Below are 23,298 nucleotides of genomic sequence, written 5' to 3' on the forward strand. Positions count from 1 at the left end.
TTCTTAGGGAGATCTGGCCCATAGATCTTAACTGTTCATTTACACTTTAAGAAAAATGTGGATTTCTCTTCAATGGATCGCAGATAGCATGATATTATTTTATTAAGCTTTCTATGACCTGCATGCCCATATAGACATCTTAGGCTGGAGTCACACTAGCGAATAAATCGGACAAATGCAATGCGATAAAAAATCGCAATGCATTTGTCCCAATGTTATTCTATGGGGCAGCTCCCATCATCCGATTTTTTTTGGAACGTTTCCTTGGACCGAGACAATCGCAGCATGCTGCGATTGTCACCGATTTTCGGATCGGACTCGCCAATACAAGTCTATGGGTGCGATTAAAAATCGGATTACAAACGGACCAGATGTGTGACTTGCGATAAAATCACAAGACTTCTCCAGGTCAACAGGAAAGAGCATCAGGCATTGGCATTGGATGTCAATTGGATGCTTAGATGCGAATAAAATCGGTTCATTGCCAGAAATTCGGATGACAGACGGATCCCTGGACAAGAAACCTTTGTGCAATTCCGTACCGTAAAAATCGGACCGATTTTTTAATCATTGTGTGTGACTCCAGCCTTAGGAGGGTTTTTGAGCCAACTGATTCCCTTTAAGCTGTAAAGCTTGCCATACAGATTTCAGATAGACAGTGTCTGATTTTTGACTTTTTTCCTAATGATTGCTAGCACCTTTGTGTGGTATGCAACATGTCAGACATGAAACCAAAGATCTATAGACAAGTAGATCTGCTTTTTTAAAAAATATTAATTGTCAAGTGCAACTTTCAGGTATGTCTAAGGATGGGGTCACACTGCGCTAATGCAGTCCGTTTAACGGATTGTGTTACACCGCGGCATAACGCGATGTAACGCAATCCATTAATGCAGCCATTCACTTCCATTAGGAGCGCATCGCTAGCGCATGCCATAAATCAGCATGCGCTAGCGATGTGCCGTCATTCTGTGATGGACCCTTGGACACAGGCTGCAGCGTCCGGGGGTCCGTCACTGCTAGCGCAGATGAAGCATCTGCGCTAGCGTATCCCATAACGCGATCTCGTTATGTGAGTAGTGTTAATGCAGCTATGCGTTGAACAGACTGCATTAACGCTATGTGAACCTAGCCTAATGGCAACCTTCACAGTCCAAATTGTCCAGAAACTGGTCCGCTGAGATTTTTATTGTATGGCCATCTTTAGGTAGCAGTGCAAAAACAAGATATAAACCTACCACTGAATTACTGATAACATTTTCCCATATGCAATTTTATAAGATCTATGTATAGTAGAAAATAAAATGGGAAGATATTTTTTCAATAATATGGTAACTCTGCAATTATCTCCCTATGCCATTCATTGTGCCTCTATCAACCACATAGTGTCGTCATCATAAGGAGCAGGGGCCTACTGTCTTTCCAAGGAACAGAGACTTGCTTATGCCTCCTCTTTAATCATGGAAGGGAATTTTAAATGTGAAAAAATATAAATTAAGTACATATGACCACCACTATTAGTTGAGATAAGTTTCGGTACTTGAAAACCTACCTTTAGGGCATGGATTTATGGGCATTGTGCATTTTCTTTTCTCTGTAGTTGGTGGACAGAGAGATTCACCCCCTAGCGGTGCCTTCAAAACCTTTCTACTTCTCTCTTCAAATCCATTTTTTCTTCCACATCTTTTTCCTTTAGGAGTACATGGACTCCATGATCCCCATTCACTCATTTCACATTCTGCTGAAAAACAAATAGCAATTAATTTGCATTTATTTCCATTCTTTAAAGTCTGAACACACACAAAAATAAGAATTATGGGTTCCGAACGTAGTGTTGGACGCATGCTGCAGGAGTTTACACATCTGCTACTTTTGCAATACAATTGAATGACAAGGAAGATGTACACCACACAACGCAGCACCTATCAGACTTACCAAAGCTGCATTCCTTTGTGCCATTTGCTGCAGTAAATCCATCTGGACAGGTGGAGTAACATACTCCTTTATGTAAGTAGAAACCATCATTACACTTTGTGCAAAATGTCTTGCTGAAACATTCCTCGCAGTTTGTCATTTTACATCCTGGAAAAAAGAACAATACTAATAATCAGAACCAATGAATGATAGTAGTCTAATTTGCATAATATACAGTGTTGCTTCAAAATTTGTGAACCTTCAGAATTTTTCATATTTATGCATTTTTTTTAGGTGTAAAGCTAGAAAACCATTGGTAGGACAAATCAAATTCATCCTGTGTAACAGTAAAATAAATGGTGATAACATTGGAAGAATGAAAAATTACATGAAATACAAATGACATGCATGAAATCACTTTGGGGTAGGCAACAGAGTTTTATGGGAGACAACTATGATTCAGTAAGGGATATTCTCCTAGCCAGCAACAAATCTTGCATTTATTATATTTCTACAGAAATCTGACATCACGTTCTTCACAAAGGTCCAAAGAGTAGATAAATAGAACCAAACCAAACAAATGAGTTAACAGTATTAGACTTTGTCATTTTACAAATGAGAAAAATGATCTATACCTCATGCCTCTTAGTGGGAAAAGTATGTGCACCTTTGCTTTCAGAATCTGGTGTCAGTCCCTTTGGAGCAATAACTGTAACTAAACGTTTCCAATAACTGTTGATTAATCCTGAATATAGGCTTGGAGAAATTTTAGCCCAGTCTTCCCTACAAAACAACTTCAACTCTGCAATGTTGGTGAGCGTTCCTCCATGTACTGCTTGCTTCAGGTCTTTCCTCAATATTTCTACAGGACTAAGGTCAAGATTTTGATTCTGCCATTCCCAAACTGTAACTTTATTATTCTTTAACCATTCTTTTGTAAAATGACTTCTGTGCTTTGACTCGTTGTTTTGTGCATAATCCATATCATTTTCATTATCAGCTCATGGACAGATGTCATGACATTTACCTTTAGAGTTAATTCTGAAGTTAACCCCACAGACTTTCTGGTCATTTGGAACAATATCAGCGTCTAAAGCTTTTCTGGTAATTGTTGATTAGTCTTGCACACAGACTTGGATAGGTTTCAGCCCATTCTTCCATGAAAAACATTTCCAACTCGGTTGTATTGGTGGGTTTTCTCCCATGAGCTGCTTGTTTCAGGTCTTTCCACAACATTTTGATAGGACTAAAGTCAAGACTTTGACTTGGCCATTCCCAAATTGGAACTTTATTATTCTGTAACGTCTTGTGTGCTTTGGTTCATTGTTTTGTGCATGACCACCATTCTCTTCATATTCAGATCATGGATAGATGTCCTGACACTGACCTTTAGAATTTGCTGTTATAATTCAGATGTTAACTCCACAGATCTTTAGTCCTGCTCTGTCTGTATGGACCCCCATTCCAACTAAGAAAAGTGTTAACAGGTAGATATGGCACAACTGAAAAATATTTTCATTGGCTTTGCCCCTTAAGTGACAGACAAGGGCAGTTGTCTTTTTATGATGATGATGAATATAATGATATTTCTATATTCTATTTAGTAATGCTCAACTTACTCATGCACTTGCTAATATCCCGATTACGATCACCATAGTATCCTTTAGGGCAAGATGGCAAGCAGACACCAATTTGTTGTATGTCCTTTCTTTCCAAAAGGATAAAAAGCTTTGGTAAGCACTTGACGCAACCGTTAAACTCGGAACAAGCCTCACAGCCTTTGGTGCAGCTTTGGCTCACGTCTGTACTTCCTGTTGAAACAGAGTCAGGAGAAAATGACTTGTCTTGTAAAATAAAAAAGTTCTGTAAATTGATACACAATCACATTTTTACATATTATGTTTTTGAAAAAGCATATTTTGCAGGATCATTTTAGTTTTTTTTTTCATTTTGGTACAAGTCATATTATGGCTTATTCCCATTCAACTACAAAACATGAAAAATTACCTTATATAGTTGAGTATGCTTGTAATGGTCATTTAACCACATTTGTACATTTAAATTGAGTTTTTTTCTAAACAGTCATGCTCAAGTAGATGGCAAAACACCCCTGAGGTCTGTGATAGGCAGCTGCAGCAGCGGTCAAGTGCTGTAGTTGTGACGTCACCACTGCAGCTGCAACAAAGCCCAGGCACAGGCATGGAGAAGAAGGCTGGAGTGGAATGGGGTAGGTAAGACAATTTTTTTTTATAACCCTTAAAAAAGACCTTGAGTAAACTGGAACTTCCAATTCAATAATTAAACCTACATGTAAACTGAAGTTATTGCCACAAATATTAAAGAAAGACATTCCAACTTTAGAAAAATTTTCTCTTAAAAACAGATAAAATAAAAATGGGGAGAATAAATACAGAAACTGCACCTGCAGGACATGTTACCACTCATAAATATACTGTTTTCTCATACCAAAAAATAATTACTTTCATATATATGACAATACCTATAGGTTGAGAACAGCAATATATATATATGTACTAAATAATCAACCAATCTTTGTAATTTTACAAATATCCCCACACATTGGTATTTAGCCCATGTATAACCAATGCACAAAGAAGTCAATAACTAGCCAAACTCATATCAAGCAGTTATTTCATCTGGTCAAAACGACCTAGAGCAGGGAGTTGCTTGTACAGTGGCAAAGTGCCAAGTGCCACTATAAAGTCTCAAGTACTGGACAAAGTATAAGAATTAAGCATTATACTAAAATGTATGGTGCTAATATAAAATATTTAAACACTGGACCACATGTGGAGACATTAGACAGTTAAGCAAGTAAAAAGAGTAGACTCATGACCTGCTGATGAAGTCCAGGCCCCGACGCGCGTTTCACATTTACTCTTTTTCCATTTGTGACTGTGCTTAAAGATATGCTGTGTACTGTTCACCAATAAGTGGCGAAAGATGATCGGAATCCTATCACATTCCTGTGTAACGCCATTCCTGAGAGTTGCACCAGGCAAAACAATAGATATTTATAACAAGTACCTGATCATCTTTAAAGGATTTGTCCAGTCTTCTGATAAAATTCTGCAGTCACTTTATGTAACTGCAGACTCCAGTTTTGCCAATGAGAGCAAGTTTCATGTCACTGCAAGAATGGATTTTCATACTTCTGGCCACATTCCAACTAGACATGCCTGGCTTCCCACAATACAATTAAATTAATAGAAGCCGAACCTGTCTCGTTGGCATGTGACCCAATGTACGCAAATTGCATACTTCTGATCACGTGACTGGCTGCACTCACCGGCAATACCAGGGAATCCCGAGAGTGTATGCACCACATGCTGTCAAGATTCAGACGTGCTGTCAGGATTCAGACATCTGCAGCTACTCTCTTTTATCAGAAGATCCTTCAAGGCCGTTGACTGACTATCAAGTATTTTTATACTGCTGATACAAATTAAAATGTGAAGTGCAAATCCACATGATCATACAAAGAAAACTGCCATTGCAATATAGCCCTGGTTGGTATAATCTAAGGTTACAGCATCAATCATCAGTATGGTGTAGTAGGGTTGGGGAAGTTGTCCTGAACCCCTAAACATGTCCCAATGTAAAATATATAGAATGTGTATTTCATGCTGCTATGTATATTTATATCTGACGTTGTTTCGTAATGTCATTTAGCTTATATATGTGTTTTATACAGGGAGAGTGCAGTATTAGTAATTGGCCACTAGATGGTGATCTATTAGTGTACATAGGATAGTACAGGAGCTCAGTAGTGTAGATAGTTAGTGTAGGAGGGGTCACTTAGCGGAAGGGATCTTCCTGGGTTTCAGTGAAGAGCTGAGTGCCCACAGGGCTCAGACAGGCTTTAGTGCCCTTGGAAGGAATAGATACCCTGCATGTTTAAGTACCGTACATGCCCAGCTATCCAGGGTTCAGGGGAGAAGTTCATACAGCAGCAGCTCCCACAGACAAAGCAGCAACACAAAAGGAAGAAAGCAGAGAGAACACGGAAAGATCACAGCAGCAGTGTGCAGAAGGGTCACTCACAATGTGGCAGATCACCTCCTTGGCTGATTTTCTCCTGACCAGTGCGAAACGGGCAGGGGAGCGCTTTACTGGGGTGATGTTGAATGTGGAGAACTCTGAGGGGCTGTCTGGGACGTGCCTTCCTGTACAATTGTTATGTGGCTCAGGGAAGAGAGAAGGGAAAGACAAAAGGATGTGCTGCGTAAACTGTGGATGAAATGCCGTGTCAGAGCTGGATGTGCTGTGTCCTGAAGCAATAAAAGTTGCTCAGTTAAGATTAGCGCTGGGCTGTATGTTTATTCAACTGAATCCTGTGGCTACAGGACACCTGCGATATGGAGAAAACTCTACCAGCACTGTGAGTTTAGATTGTGCCATGCAGAATGAGAGTCAACCTATTTATGTAGAAGGAGGCCAGGGCATACAAAGCAAGTTAAGCTCAGCCATGACTACTGCCATGGCCGACTCCTACAAAGAAAAAAAGGGTCCACCATCTTTAAAAAGATCCTATCATTAAATTCATGCTGCCCAAACCACAGACAGCATGAATCAGAGTCTGGGTGTGCCATATTAGCCTGGTGTGTCTTTCTCTAAAATGCTGCAGCATTTAAGAAGAAACATAATTGTAAAAGCTGGTCAGAGCCTATAGGGAGAGACATGTTCTATCAACTGGAGTAGGGCGGAAGAAGCCGTCAGGTTACTTGTAAAGGATTATTCTGAAAATACATAATATTAAAACAAGTGCACCATAACATCATAGTGCACATTAAGAGATTGTGACAAGATTTTGTATAATTGATGCCTCCTGAGGTATAGTACAAGTACCATCCCCCTTGTGAAGAATGGTCCAACTGTATGTAACCCACAGAAGTTCGTCTTTAGTGGGCACTCCTTTTACATCTGAGAAATAAACATGTGGTGGTCAATGCGCGACTGCAGAAATAACTAAGCATTAGTCAGGAATGGTGAACTGACCCTTTGAGACTTGAGTAGCTCATATTCCGCAGTGTTAGGCATTGTTATCAGATTTTCTTAGTATGTGGTGACTATGGTTTTACAACTATGCCTAACCCTTTCTATCCTGGGAGTGTTTATAACACTATGACTTAGAGGAATGTATGATTATTTATATTCTTGACCCATGACTGCTCGTTTTATCCTGTAAACAACCGATGCAAATTATATCCCTTTTTATTCCAGCAGATCTTGGTTATAATAAGGAGCTTGTGGTTTGCGGTTACCTTGCTCTAAATTCTTATTCTTCTTAAGTGTTATTAGTCTTAAAGAAAATGTGTATATGTCATGTAAAATGACTTGTTAAACCTGTTCTCTCTGAAAGGTCTTTTATGGTGGTTCAAGTTCAAAATCACTTGTGACACCCCACTGATCCTGAGAACTGGGGATTATTCAGTGGAGATCAGTGGTGATACCTGCAGACTCCTGCACTCAACCTTTATATTTAAATATCCAGTCCCTTTAACTTTCCAGATAATTTAGTGCATTGAGGTCCAAGAACATCTGACTTGTCTTTTGTATCGCTATGACTTTTCAAATAATTAATTTAGATTTATTCATGGGCTTGCATACAGAAAACAACAAACATGACTACATTCACCTTTCCCAGACACATTATGCCTGTAGGCTAGTGTTGGGGTCCTTGTTGACAGGCTACTCTGGTGATGCCACAACTATAATGCATGTGACCACTGCAGCCAATCACTGGCTCAGCAGTGATGCCGATGTAGAAACATGAGCTGGAGCCTGTCAGCAAAGTCTGGGGCAGCAGCAGAGAGGAGCACTGGAATGTAGCTGTGATTGTTATTTTCTAAGTCTGCAAGACTATGGGCAAATAATATAAATCATCCCAAAGAATCCCTTTAATTATAAACTGTTACCTTTCCTGACATGTCCATATGGAGTAAGATGTTCTATTCTTCTGTTACTCATTATTAGGAAATGTAAGAATTAATTAATCAATGGGTGTTCTCCTTCTCCTTATCACAGGGGAGTGTCTTTACACTGTCAGCACTGACTGGATTGGATAAGGGCTCGGGCACACAACTGTAATTATCGGATGAATGCTCTATGTCATTTTGATAAATATCACTTGTCCCCGTATTATTCAATGAGGGCATGCATATGTTCAATATTTTCCCCAGACGCTGTCCGAGTCTTTTGAAACTTTGGATGTCATCTGAGTGCAGTCTGATTTCCACAGACTGACAGAATGGAGAAGATGGAGAAATTTGTTCTCCATCTTCTTCTCAGCCGAGAGAATCAGATCGCACCCTGATCAGCGTTTGATCAGAGTGTGTTTTACATAATTCACCTGATTCTCTTTGATGAGTGAATCTACAACAGTCTGGACTCAGCCTAAGGCCACATTCACATGTTCAGTGTTTGGTCATGTTGGAATATGTTTGGTGCAACAACTCCATTCCTGTCTATGAGTGTTTAGTTGCTAAATTTGCATGCTGTTCATAAAGTTAGAACAAAAAAACTCCCAGAGGCTCACACAGGGATAGCATGTGACTGTATTTCCTGTTTTCCTGTGTCTGTATATGAGTGAAGCAGCCTGCTGTAGATGATGCGCAGATAAAGACACACAAATGATTTATTCCAGATCTATTAAGCTTATCATATATTGTTCCTGGTTGTTCCTGAATAAAGAGGCTCTGTTGTCACATGACTGGAGAGTATACTGAAGAATCCGCTGCCAACAAGTTAAGGTTATTGGCCCTTAGTGAAACAGATCCCAGAGTAACACAGCAACAGAAGCCCAAAGCAAAAGCAGCACAGAGCAACAGAGAAGATGTCCACTAGCAGCAATCCTGTCAAGTTCTCAGTGCTAAACCTCACTAACCACAACTACCAGTCCTGGAAATTCAAGGTGAAGATGCTTCTCATAAGAGAATGTACATGGAAAGATACTCAGGAAAAAGTGCCTCATCCATTTCCAAATTATTGACTAGAGAAGGATCAGAAAGCACAAAGCACCATCTCCCTCAGTGTAGATGATATATATGCAAGTGTGCAACTGCAAAGGAGATGTGGGATGAGTTACAGAAAGTGCATGAAATATCAAATCTCAGCAATAAGCTTTAGCTCATGAGAAAGCTGTATCAGTCTAAGCTAAGTGATGGACAGAGTATGCAGGACTATATAAGAAACACCCTAGAGATTGTGGAGCATCTCAGGGGTATTGGAGAAAAAATTAAAGATTTTAATGTTGCTGCACTTCTATTAAGTGGCCTTCCAGAGAGTTATGACACACTAATAACTACACAAGATGTACGGCCAGATGATGAGCTGACACTAGCTGGAACATGAGTCTATCTGGTTGGAATTAGATAAATGTGACTGGATAAAGCAGGGCTACAGGAATAGGTTAACAGCGCTAGGAGTGCAGGCTCTGCAAACAGATACAGCGCTTAGTGCCTGCAGGAGAAATCCAGGGTGCCGCCGTGTTATCTAATTCCAACCAGATAGACTCGTGTTCCAGCCTCTATATAATACCAGCAGCATAGACTTTGCTACCACCTAAGGATATCTATTACCCTATAGGTATCTTTTGCAGTTTTCTACCAAAAGAAACCAAAAAACCTTTCTGATGAAGGTCCGTTGTTGGACCGAAAACGTTCATACAATATGAGTCTATTTTTGTCTGGATGCTAAATAAAGTATATACTGCTTCTTCCTTTTTGAGTGCCAAGTATTTTTGTACATATTTACGGGTTGGAAACCTTACTTGAGCACCGAACAACCTTCCTTTTTTTCTCTGGAGTGCCGTGTTTTTTTGCCGAGCTGACACTAGAGTATGTTAAAGGCAAACTTGTGGATTAGTTCAAGAGAAAAACGCAGCATATAAGTGTGGCACCCCTGAGGGTTCAGTCGCCACTGAAGTTCTGCACCTCAATCAGAGGTGTGGTATCCCACTTCCCAGGTAAGATGGAGGCACCTGACAGTACTCTAACACCTGCACCCAACACACACCCTATAGCAGCAGGGAATCTGGATGTACCCTACGGGAGGATCATCTCAACCCTGTCTAGGTGTTGAAGGGTGTTGGGAGGTGGGTGGAGCTAGTGGGATGAGAGAGGGAGAAGACAGTTTAGGGGGAGTCTTTCCGAAGGGGAGGAAGTGGAAGGACATGTGTGGAGCAGCTCCTGGTCAGAGGAGCTGCTGGGAATGAAAAGACTGAAGGAAGCTCCCTGAAGAGGGAAGGGATCCTAGAGGTACAGTACAGCGACCATACTGCCTGTGGGGCTCGTTCCACACCGGCTGACGTCAGGTGGAGGGATCGGACGCAGTATAGGGACTGGCCCTAAAACTTTTGGAGTGGACAACAGACTCAGCTAGATAAACCAGAGGCTCCGAGCATTGCAAGTGCTGCAGACAAATCCACAAATACATCGCTGAAAAGGCAGACACATAGGATCCAGGGACCTAGAGGTGATTCCCGCCAAGATCTGATCTGCTGGCTTGGGACACTGTTTGTGAAGGTGCTGGAAAGGAGGGAGAAAATCAGCACAGGGAGATGGCCAGGAAAGGAACACATTGAAGGGAGTTCTGGAAAGGTGTTCTCCATCTGCCTGGAAGATTTCTGCAAACCTCACATGGAGGACGCAGCATCAAGCGGGTATCGCCGGCTCTTGAGAACTGTGAGTAAAGCTTTGGAACTGCACTCAGCTGTGTCCTCTGAATTCTTTCTGCCACACCTACTCAGCACTGCTACATCTACAACCATCAAATACAACATCTTTTCTCTCACAACTGCCCCGGGACCAAAAGCTCTGCCTGTGGAGAGCTATTCCAACTCTGCTGCATCACACCATCAGTCCCAGTGGATCTGCACTGCAGCGCTGGTCACCTCTGACCAGAAGCCACAGGTGGCATCACAAAATCTTTATTACTAACTCTTATCTCCTTTGTACATATTTCCCCTGCCATTGGATGCCAAGGACCATGGACCGGGTCACTGCTGCCACTGTGACACATCCCTTTAAGACACCGGCCCAGTACTGAGTAACCCACAGCCCTTGGGGGTGCTCCATAAGCATCAGTAATGAATACAGAGCAGAAGCAGCATTAAAGACACGGTATTTCTTTAAATATAAGAGCAATCTAAGAGAAACTCGTGAATGTTTTGTCTGTAAAAAGCCCGGCCACCTTAAAGCAGACTGCAGAATTTGGACGGCAAGAATGATTCAGCTTAAAAAGCAGAACAGTCATCAAAGGGTTAAAACAGCTGTAAAGGAAGATTCTTCATCTGTTGAAGCTGCATTTAAAACCAGTACAGGCCCATCTGCTAAGCATATATGGTGTATAGATTCTGGTGTAAGCAGTCATATGACAAATATCAAGGCTAACAAGGATTTCTTAATTGACCTTAATAAAAGCATTTCAGAAAAGCTCATGTTAGCTAATGGTCACTATATGACTTCAGAAGGAGTAGGAGACGACTACCTCCACTATCCAGTTTCCTCAGCACAAAAGCAGAAAGATCCCAGTAAAGGATGTTCTCTATGTTTCCAGCCTTGAAAGCAGTCTTCTGTCAGTAAAGAAGCTCACGCAAAAGGGGAATGTAGTAATTTTTAAAGATAACAGCTGCATCATCTCAAAGAAGGGTCACACTCTTGCTGAAGAAAAAATCCAAGATGAACTTTATCAGCTAAAATGCAAAGAGAATATCCACATGTGAAGAAATGAAGGATGGCACTCACCATTCAAATGTAGAAGGCTTTATTCAGGAATAAAGCTTCAACGGGTCCTGAGCTTTATTCAGGACCTGTTGAAGTGTAGCAGCGCAAAATGACCATAGTCCGTACTCAACACATTTCTCCCTTGCCAATGTTTTTTATTCCTGAATAAAGCCTTCTACATTTGAACGGTGAGTGCCATCCTTCATTTCTTCACATGTGAATATTCTATTTGTTTTGCTTCATGGATTGAGCACCCTTTCTAAGTGGGTGTTTTGGCGTTCCAGAGTATGTGTGTGATCTGACCTCTAAGAATTATGTTTGAGGTCGAGATGGTGCAACGGTGCTAAGTCCTTTATTCTCTGTTTGGATTCTATATAAAATGCAAAGAAAGAGTGTACAGTGCTAGACAAGATCTACATAAGAACTATATCCATGTTTGGCACAGACATCTTGGGCACAGAGACCTAGAAGCAGTAAGGAAGCTCGCTCAACTTGCAAAAGGTATTGAAATCAACCAGTGTGGTCAAATGATGAAGTGCACTAGCGGTCTTAAAGGGAAAATGTCCAGAAAATTCTTTCCTAAAATAAGCACCACTAGATCTGCACAGCCTCTGGATCTGATACATACAGATGTATGCAGTTCAATGAGTGCTCAAACTCCTAGCAAGAAGAGATATTTTCTCACATTTATTGATGACTACTCCAAATATACAGTCACCTACCTGCTTCACAGTAAGGATGAAATTCTACAGAAGCTTGAATATCTTGCTGTAGTGTTTAACAAATTTGGAAGAATGCCAAAAGCCCTGCGTGCAGATAATGGAACCGAACATACAAGTGGTAAGGTGCAAACCATTTTGAAAAAGGATGGAATTGTGTTGCAGACTACCATTCCACACAACCTAGAACAAAATGGCATTGCAGAGAGAAAGAACCGTACTCTGTGAAAGTGGAAGAAGTATGTTGTTTGGTGCGAATGTACTTTCAACATATTGGGGAGAAGCCATCATGACAGCTTGCTATCTTCAAAACAGAGTGCCAGGTAAAGCCACAAATAAAACTCCAAATGAGCTATGAAACTGCAGGAAGCCTAACCTGAAGCACCTCAGGATATTTGGAAGAAAAATGTTTGTGTATGTTCCCAAAGAAAAATGTTCCAAGTGAGAATCACATGCAAAGCAAGGAGTCCTGGTGGTCTATAGCGATACTCAAAATGGATACAGAATCCTGCACCCAGAAACCAACATAGTAACAATCAGCAGAGATATAGTGATTGATGAAAACTCTGTATCGCTCAAATTCCATGAAGTTACACCAGTTATTGAACCTAAGAACAAGAATCTCAATCACCAAACCCAGACACCGAAAAAGGAAAACACTGAAGTGTGGATAAGCTCTGAAGCCAAAAAGGAAGACACAGAAGAACCAAGTCAACCTCCAGTCAGGAGATCCGAAAGGCCAAACAAAGGTATTCCTTTCTTATATGGTCAAAACACTTCCTGGACCAGAGCCCCAGTCATGGCAAGAGTTGCGAAAAAACTGCCTGTTCACGAGAAGCAGAAGTGGATAAATGCCAGAAGGAGAAGACCTGCTACCCAGCAATGAGAGTTACAGACAAGCAGGGGGGGCACTTCTGTACATAGCAACCACAACTCATCCGGATATCACAGCCACAGTTGGAATTCTCTGCCGATGTGTAAAGGTACCGTCACATTTAGCCATGCACCAGCAATCCTGACAACGATACGACCCGGTCAGGATCGCTGGTGCATCGCTAAATGGTCGCTAGTGAGCTGCCAAACAGGCAGATGTAACCAGCGACATAGCAGCGGTTGGCGGTCGTTACTTACCTGTCAGACGCGGCAATGAAGACGTTCTCCCGACCGCGTCCACGCGTCGCTCGTCGGCGCCAGAAGGAAGCCTAGCAGGAAGCGGCCAACAAGAAACAGCCCAGGACGTTCTCGCGCGATCAGCGATAACCAGCGGGGGAGCCGGTCGGAGGTAAGTATCACACATAGCGATATCGCTAGCAATATCACTGCTGCGTCACAAAATCGGTGACGCTTTAGCGATATTGCTAGCGATCTCGCTTAGTGTGACGGGCCCTTAAGCAAGCCACACCAAAGAGACTGGAATGCAATTAAGAGAATTCTTCAATATCTTAAAGAAACTCAAAGGCTAAGGGTCCCATTTCACTTAGCTATGCACCAGCGATCCCGACAATGATACGACCTGGTAGGGATCACTGGTGCATCGCTAAATGATCACTAGTAAGCTGCCAAACAGGCAGATCTCTTCAGCGACGCAGCAACGATCCAGAGAACAAACACAGCGATGCATGCTGGCCAGCGGGACACTGACAACGAAAAAATGGCCCAGGACATTCCTGCACGATCAGCGATATCCGGAAGGGGGGCCGGTCGCTGCTGCGTGTCATAAGTACTGTAGGGAGATCGCAGGCGAGATCGCTGTTGCGTCACAAAATTGGTGACGCATTAGCGATCTCGCTAGCGATCTCGTTATGTGAGACGGGGCCTTTAAACTTAAGATATCTGCATCAGGAGATCTCACCCTTAGAGGTTATGTGGATGCAGACTGGGCTTGAGATTGAAGTGATCGGAAATCAACAAGTGGTTACGTACTTGTTCAAGTTAGGAGAAAATTCAATTTCTTGGTCCAGCAGAAAACAAGTGTCAGTCGCATTATCTTCTACAGAAGCAGAATATGTCTGCTGCTTATGCAAGTCAAGAAGTAATTTGGTTGAAACAACTTTTGGAAGATTTTGGCAAGCTATTAGCTCAACCAACAGTTATCTATGAGAACAACCAAGGATGCTTTAAACTTTCCAGCAGTGAGAAGATTAGTGCAAGGACAATGTTGATGTAACATCAACTGTTCTTCACTTTTCTATTAAGGGAATAGAAGAATCCAGGATATCTATAAACAGAAAGATAGTGAGGAAACACTTAGCTAACCTAAATGAATTCAAGTCTCCAGGTCCAGATGAATTACACCCCAGAGTACTGAAGGAGATAGCAGATTAAATTTTTGAACCCCTCTCCATAATCTTTGAAAATTCTTGGAGAACAGGAGAAGTCCCAGAAGACTGGAGAAGAGCAAATGTTGTTCCTATCTTCAAAAAGGGGAAGAAGGTGGACCCAGGCAACTATAGGCCGGTGAGTCTGACTTCTATACCAGGAAAGATCTTTGAAAAAATTATTAAACAACATGTATGTCAGTACCTGATAAGAATGAAGTGATTAAACAGAGTCAGCATGGGTTTGTAACTAATAAGTCATGTCAGACTAACTTAATTTCCTTCTATGATGGAATCACTGATTGGGTGGATCAGGGAAATGCTGTAGATATAGTATATCTTGACTTCAGCAAAGCATTTGACAAAGTATCTCATACAATCCTTATTGAAAAAATGACTAAGTATGGAATGGACAAGGCAACTGTTAGGTGGATTCATAACTGGCTTAGTGATCGGACCCAAAGAGTGGTCGTAAATGGCTGCATATCCAGTTGGAAGAATGTCTCAAGTGGGGTACCACAGGACTATGTCCTGGGCTCTGTAGTGTTCAACATCTTTATCAACGATTTAGATGAAGGAATTGAGGGTAAACTGATTAAATTTGCTGATGACACAAAGCTAGGAGGGATAGCTAATACTAGAGAAGAGAGAGAGAGAGGATTCAAAAAGATATAAATAAACTGGAGCAGTGGGCAGCAACTAACAGAATGGTTTTTAACAGGGAAAAATGCAAAGTACTACATCTGGGCAATAAAAATGAAAAAAGCATATACAGAATGGGAGGAATAGGGCTAAGCAACAGCACATGTGAAAAAAGACTTGGGTATACTAATAGATCACAGACTGAATATGAGTCAACAGTGTGATGCAGCAGCAAAAAAGGCAAATGCATTTCTAGGATGTATTAACAGAAGCATACAGTCTAGATCACGTGAAGTCATTATTTCCCTCTACTCCTCTTTGGTCAGACCTCAACTGGAATATTGTGTTCAGTTTTGGGCACCACATTTTAAAAAAGACATCAACAAGCTGGAGCAAGTTCAGAAAAGAGCGACCAGAATGGTGACCGGTCTGCAAACCCTGCCTTATGAGGAAAGGTTGCAGGATTTGGGAATGTTTAATTTGCAAAAGAGAAGACTGAGCGGAGACTTAATAGCTGTCTACAAATATCTAAAGGGCTGTCACATTGTAGAAAGATCATCTTTATTCTCATTTGCACAAGGAAAGACTAGAAGCAATGGGATGAAACTGAATGGGAGGAGACACAGATTAGATATTAGAAAAAACTTTTTGACAGTTAGAGTGATCAATGAGTGGAACAGGCTGCCACGAGAAGTGGTGAGTTCTCCTTCAATGGAAGTCTTCAAACAGAGGCTGGACAGACATCTGACTGGGATGATTTAGCGAATCCTGCTTTGAGTAGGGGGTTGGACCAGATGGCCCAGGAGGTCCCTTCCAACTCTACGATTCTATGATTCTATGATATGATTCTATGATGTAAAACATCACCACTTACGTGACTTAGTGGAACGTAGTGTACTCGAGTCTGTGTATTGCGAGTCTGACAAGATGATAGCTGATGGTTTGACAAAGCCATTATCAAGAGTCAAGTTTGTGGACTTCATAACCATAATGGGACTAACAGGATAAGTAGTTGTTGAGTGGGGGTGTTAGAATATGTTTGGTGCAACAACTCCATTCCTGTCTATGAGTGTTTAATTGCTAAATTTGTATGCTGTTCATAAAGATAGAACAACAACAACAAAAAATTCCCAGAGGCTCACACAGGGAGAGCATGTGACTGTATTTCCTTTTTTTCCTGTGTCTGTGTATGAGAGAAGCAGCCTGCTGCTGATGCTGCACAGATAGAGACACACAAATGATTTATTCCTGATCTACTATTAAGCTTATCATATATTGTTCCTGATTTGTTCCTGAATAAAGAAGCTCTGTTGACCCCCTCTTGGAGAGTATCCTGAGTAATCCGCTACCAACAGGTCAGTATTTTACCTCAGTATTTGTAAGCCAAAACCAGGAGTGGGTGATAATACTGACCGAATACTGACATGTGAGCTTGGCTTAAGACTGATGTACCTTATTTCAATACATTTATACGTTTTTAGAAGGAATAACAGAGGACCCAACACAAGGGTCTAACAAATCATGGTCAAACATTGTTATTACGTGAGAAACACAAGTACTTATGAAAACAGAGATGTCAGGAGTGGTGCTAGGTTCTTTTGAAATTAGATTTCTCCATTAAGGTATGTACACACAAGGTCTTTTTCAGACTGTCAGCTCGGTAAACCACCTGAAAAAGTGTTTCAATAAAATACAAATAAATATATGCACTGTCATGCCAAAACAACATGCTGTGCATATGTTCAGGCTTTTTGAGCTTTTTTTTTTAACTATTTCAGGCTTTGAAATTCATGTAGTTGCTAAAAGATGTGATCCTGACCATTCTTCAGGCAGCTTCTAAGCCAATAATTTCTATGAAAATGTCCCAAAAAAAAGGTGAAAACTATGAAAAAAAAACGATCAAAAACATGTCAGAAAAAGATGTTTCAGGGTAAAAACAAAGCCAGAGTGTCCTGAAGCGCCTTTCTCTGTCGAAGCTCAGCGGGTAGTCGGTGTCTGAAAGAATATGTGCACATACCCTTAGAGCAGGGGTCCCCAACCTGTAGATCGGGAGCCACATGTGGCTCACGGTCCCATGAATTGTGTTTCTCGACTGCCTGCCACCTTAGTGCGTTAGGTCCAGGTCTAGCAACAGGTGTAAAGAGCACATATCAAAATGGTGAATTTTGTGAGTAGCCCTGCACAGAAGAGCAGATCTGGATGCACATTTACTGGTCTTAGGAGTTTAGAGATGTTTTATGTGTGGTACACTGGAGGATGATACTACCTATCAGAGGAGATGCTCAAAGCTGGAGGCGTCAGTGTGGTGGGAGTCCTTAATGGGAGAATACTGAATGGGGGTATTGTGGAAACCCCTGGATCTCAGTGTACTGCTTCGGAGTGATTTCTGTGGAAACACTTTGGTTATCATTATACAGTGGGGAAAAAAAGTATTTAGTCAGTCAGCAATAGTGCAAGTTCCACCACTTAAAAAGATGAGAGGCGTCTGTAATTTACATCATAGGTAGACCTCAACTATGGGAGACAAACTGAGAAAAAAAAATCCAGAAAATCACATTGTCTGTTTTTTTTTCATTTTATTTGCATATTATGGTGGAAAATAAGTATTTGGTCAGAAACAAAATTTCATCTCAATACTTTGTGATATATCCTTTGTTGGCAATGACAGAGGTCAAACGTTTTCTGTAAGTCTTCACAAGGTTGCCACACACTGTTGTTGGTATGTTGGCCCATTCCTCCATGCAGATCTCCTCTAGAGCAGTGATGTTTTTGGCTTTTCGCTTGGCAACACGGACTTTCAACTCCCTCCAAAAGTTTTCTATAGGGTTGAGATCTGGAGACTGGCTAGGCCACTCCAGGACCTTGAAATGCTTCTTACGAAGCCACTCCTTCGTTGCCCTGGCGGTGTGCTTTGGATCATTGTCATGTTGAAAGACCCAGCCACGTTTCATCTTCAATGCCCTTGCTGATGGAAGGAGGTTTGCACTCAAAATCTCACGATACATGGCCCAATTCATTCTTTCATGTACCCGGATCAGTCGTCCTGGCCCCTTTGCAGAGAAACAGCCCCAAAGCATGATGTTTCCACCACCATGCTTTACAGTAGGTATGGTGTTTGATGGATGCAACTCAGTATTCTTTTTCCTCCAAACACGACAAGTTGTGTTTCTACCAAACAGTTCCAGTTTGGTTTCATCACACCATAGGACATTCTCCCAAAACTCCTCTGGATCATCCAAATGCTCTCTAGCAAACTTCAGACGAGCCCGGACATGTACAGGCTTAAGCAGTGGGACACGTCTGGCACTGCAGGATCTGAGTCCATGGTGGCGTAGTGTGTTACTTATGGTAGGCCTTGTTAGATTGGTCCCAGCTCTCTGCAGTTCATTCACTAGGTCCCCCCGCGTGGTTCTGGGATTTTTGCTCACCGTTCTTGTGATCATTCTGACCCCACTGGGTGGGATTTTGCGTGGAGCACCAGATCGAGGGAGATTATCAGTGGTCTTGTATGTCTTCCATTTTCTAATTATTGCTCCCACAGTTGATTTCTTCACTCCAAGCTGGTTGGCTATTGCAGATTCAGTCTTCCCAGCCTGGTGCAGGGCTACAATTTTGTTTCTGGTGTCCTTTGACAGCTCTTTGGTCTTCACCATAGTGGAGTTTGGAGTCAGACTGTTTGAGGGTGTGCACAGGTGTCTTTTTATACTGATAACAAGTTTAAACAGGTGCCATTACTACAGGTAATGAGTGGAGGAAAGAGGAGACTCTTAAAGAAGAAGTTACAGGTCTGTGAGAGCCAGAAATCTTGATTGCTTGTTTCTGACCAAATACTTATTTTCCACCATAATATGCAAATAAAATGAAAAAAAAACAGACAATGTGATTTTCTGGATTTTTTTTTCTCAGTTTGTCTCTCATAGTTGAGGTCTACCTATGATGTAAATTACAGACGCCTCTCATCTTTTTAAGTGGTGGAACTTGCACTATTGCTGACTGACTAAATACTTTTTTTCCCCACTGTACCTGTAATGGGGCCTTTGGTTGACACTACTTTGAAGGGGAAGCTGGATGTGGCTCGCGACCCTCTCTCTAAGCTAAATGTGGCTCTCAAGGTCAGAAAGGTTGGGGACCACTGCCTAAAGGCCCTGTCACATATAGCAATCTCGCTGGCGAGATCGCTGCTGAGTCACAACTTTTGTGACACAACAGCGATCTCACCAGCGAGATCGCTGTGTGTGACAGCGATCAGCGACCGCCCCCACTGCTGGTATCGCTGATCGCTGCAAGAAACCTCTGGACATTTTTTTGGTCGCTGATCTCCCGCAGACCAGCATGCATCGCTGCGTGTGACAGGCGGGAGACCAGCGATCAGCTGTAAAATAATAAAAAAAATAAAAAATATTGTTATTCTCACCTTCCGGTGTCCCGCGCAGTCTTCCCGCCTCTCTCCACGCTCCCGGTCCCAGTAATCCTTTGCAAGAATGACCGCAAGACTTCGCGATCCCGCGAGAATGGACGTCATCGCGGTAATTCTCGCAAAGGATTACTGGGACCGGAGCGTGGAGAGAGGCGGGAATGCTGCGCGGGACGTCGGAAGGTGAGAATAACAATATTTTTTATTTTAATTATTTTTTTGACATGAATATGGCATCAGCGCTAACGAACACAGCGATGCCGCGCGCTCGGCATCGCCTTGCTAATCGCTGGTGAAGCTGTCTGTTTGACAGCTCACCAGCGATCACATAGCGACTTACCAGCGATCCTGACACATTGATATCGTTGTCGGGATCGCTGGTAAGTTGCTATGTGTGACTCCTGCTTTAGAGCATACCTGGGCTCAATATTCGGTATTGCTGATAGTTTGGAACTTAAACTGTGGGAGAATTTTCCTGTGACCCACTAAGTGATTTGTGCCCACCTAACAAGTTCTGCAAAAGTGCTGACATTTCTTACACCAGAAATTCTAGTAATAATGTAGGGTTCGAGCAGGCTCACAGGATGCAGTGACGAGACACGAGACTGAATGTGGGGTGAAATAAACTTTTATAAGTTTTAAAGCCGCAAGGGCTAAAACTGCTTAAATCAGGCAAAAGGGGAAACACTTATTTGTCCTCGCAGGGACTCGTAAAACAACATTAAAAAAACAAAAAGGGTCCTTATTTTCTCTATAATACACTTAGCCTTCCGGGCGTCGCTCGAGTTCACGACCACTCAGGGGTTGCAGATGTGGCTGCCTTGTAATCCACGACTTCCCGGAAGGACTTGTGCTTGTCCAGCCCCGAAGAGACCAGAACGATGGGGCGCAGCAGGCCCTTAAGAAACTGGACGGTGGGGCGCAACCGGCCCTGTAGTAACCGGAACGATGGGGCACAACAGGCCCTGAAGAAACCGGAACGATGGGGCACAACAGGCCCTGAAGAAACTGGGCGGTGGGGCGCAACGGGCCCTGAAGAAATGGGGTCGGTGGGGCACAACGGGCCCTGAAGAAGCTGGCACGGTGGGGCACAACAGGCCCTGAAGAAATGGGGTCGGTGGGGCACAACGGGCCCTGAAGAAGCTGGCACGGTGGGGGCACAACAGGCCCTGAAGAAGTGGGGTCGGTGGGGCACAACGGGCCCTGAAGAAGCTGTTCAGGGGGTCAATCTCCCAGGCGTCCGTTTAGAGGCGCTCGTTCCCCAGCCAGGTCATGATGCAGTTTCAAAAAAGACATAAACGTTAACAAATTCTGCTCAGTGTCCCCTCAGTAACCGGGACGGGCTCTGCGGCCGCCTATAGCGAGGTGACGTCCCCTGAGGTCGGTGATGACGGGGCCGCGGCTGTGGGAGAAGACAGGGGGGCAGTGTCCTGGCCACTGTACCGGATTGCTGTGTCGTCGCAGCGGTCGCCTGAGATCCCGGTCCTGTCACACCACGGAGGGAATCAGCGGCCGTCACTTTATCTGAATCTTTGCGGGGGGAAACTCCCGGGGAGAGTCTCTTACGCGTCAACCTTCGGTAAGGCTCAAATTTCCCTTTTTCAATCTCCTGCCTGTCTCTCTTTTCCACACCGTCAGTTGCCACAGTCCTCTCTCTGCCGCACGGCTTCCTCTCTCCTGTCAGGCTCTCTGCCAACTGCCACCTCAGCGCGTCCCCTGCTCCTTTTACCCTCGCCCCGCCCCCTGTTGCCCTGACAACTTCAGTCGCATGTCTCCCTTTGTAATCCCCCTGATGTGGTTTCTTCAACAACCCTGATGGCGGTCCCCCTGGTTCTAGCCCAATCACTGTATGGGGGTCCTCCTCCCCACATTCCCCCACCCTGTAAGCTCGCCAGTCCTCGGGCGAGCGTGTTAGTCTATTGAGATTGGTCTGTAAAGGTGTCAATATTTGTTGCCATACGAACTGGTCTTGTTCATACCGTTCGGGGGGTTTGCCGGCTGTTGACCGCTCGGAGCGTCTAAGTTCGACTGGGGTGGAATCTTCTGGGGTGGTGGACGTCGGTGAGCTGCAAGATGCCGGTGGGTTAATTGTGTCAACTGGCTCATTATTGGGTGGAGGGCCCTTGGGAACTGGAGGGAAATCCTCGTCGTCTGAGTCCCAGCATATGGACTCCGGTTCGGATGTCTTCGGGACGGGTTCCAGTTGCTTCGGGTCGGAAGAAATACACAGGCGTAACATATTACGATGCACAATGCGAGTGGGCAGTGTTTCATCCTGCTCGGGCTGTATTTCGTACACAGGTCCTTCTGAATGGATACGGCGTAGTACCCGATAAGGACTCTCTTCCCAACGTGACTCCAGTTTATTCTGGGGGCGTTGATCTAGTACAAGCACACGGTCCCCGCTTTGGAGATGGGGAGGGGAGGTTGTATTCTTCCCGGGGTGTTCCCAGTCTTGAAGTTTGGTATGTACAATTCGGTGAAGAGTTTGCAACCTGTGGCGATGATTTCGGACCCAAGACGACACTCCGGTCCAGGGCCGAGGCTCTTCGGGGTCCAACTCTACCTCCGTGATCCCTTTACCCTCTCGTCCGAACAGCAGGAAATAAGGAGTATAGCCCATTACTCGATGTACCCGATTATTATAAACCCACACTAATTCAGAAACATATTCAGGCCAACGAGCTTTCTTGTCACTCTCCAGAGTGCGTAGCATTTGAATCAATGTCCGATTAAATCGCTCACAAGCCCCATTCCCTTGCGGGTGATATGGTGTGGTCCGGGATTTATCAATCCCATAAAGATGATGTAGTTCCTCCATAACTTTCCCCAAAAAACATGCTCCCTGGTCGGAATGTATGCGTTGAGGACAGCCGTACACTTGTATAAAATTTCTGCAAATTGCGGAGGCGGCTGACTCCGCGGTCTGGTCTCGAGTAGGGGTGACCACAGCGAATTTAGTGAAATGATCCACCATGACGAGGCAGTGTTCGTATCCCTGGAATGCTGGACCAATGTGCAGATAATCCACCGTCAAGAGCTCCAAGGGTTCTGAAGTCACAATCGTCTGTGTTGCGGCCCTCTGAGCAGGCGGTTTGGCCAATTCACATAAGCGGCAAGTACGACAAACTTCGTCCACAACAGCCGACAAGCGTGGGTGATAAACTTTCTGTTGTAACCATTGCAAAGTCTTTTTGACTCCAAAGTGGGCCCCTTTTTCGTGAGCCTCTCGAGCCAGTTCGTGTAGTTGAGCTCCGGGCGTAACCACCTGCCAAACAGTCGTTGAGGTTGTTTGCGAAGTGATCTTACGGTACAGTAATCCCCTTCGGATAATCAGTCTCTCCCATTGTCGCAGCATCAGCGACAGGTCTTGGGTCAAAGCTTGTCGTTGAGTGTCAGTGGGTAATTGACCAGCAGCGACCCATTTCCGGAGAAGTCCAACTTCTTCATCTTCTTGTTGCTGTTGTATCCACTTATTACAAGATTGTTCCAGGATGCCCCTGTGGGCCTCTGGGGAAGATACTTTTGCATCAACATTGGTGAGC

General features: G+C 43.4%; 1 protein-coding gene across 2 annotated transcripts in view; it reads right to left on the bottom strand.

The window, feature by feature from the left end:
- RSPO1 (R-spondin 1) overlaps positions 1–23,298 on the bottom strand; it is a 232,533-nt gene that overhangs the window by 12,843 nt on the left and 196,392 nt on the right. Inside the window, exons 3-5 of one of the 2 annotated variants that reach the window (XM_073562421.1) lie at positions 3,534–3,725; positions 1,936–2,082; positions 1,553–1,738 (exon numbers count right to left, since the gene is read on the bottom strand). In XM_073562421.1, coding sequence (XP_073418522.1) covers positions 1,553–1,738; positions 1,936–2,082; positions 3,534–3,725 — 525 coding nt within the window. Of the gene's footprint in view, positions 1–1,552; positions 1,742–1,935; positions 2,083–3,533; positions 3,726–23,298 lie in introns of both variants that reach the window. The other variant, XM_073562420.1, reaches the window with a different exon arrangement.

This window comes from Dendrobates tinctorius, unplaced genomic scaffold (genome assembly GCF_039654945.1).
Source record: "Dendrobates tinctorius isolate UK_male_01 unplaced genomic scaffold, ASM3965494v1 ptg000015l, whole genome shotgun sequence".
NCBI classification, from domain to species: Eukaryota; Metazoa; Chordata; class Amphibia; order Anura; family Dendrobatidae; genus Dendrobates; species Dendrobates tinctorius.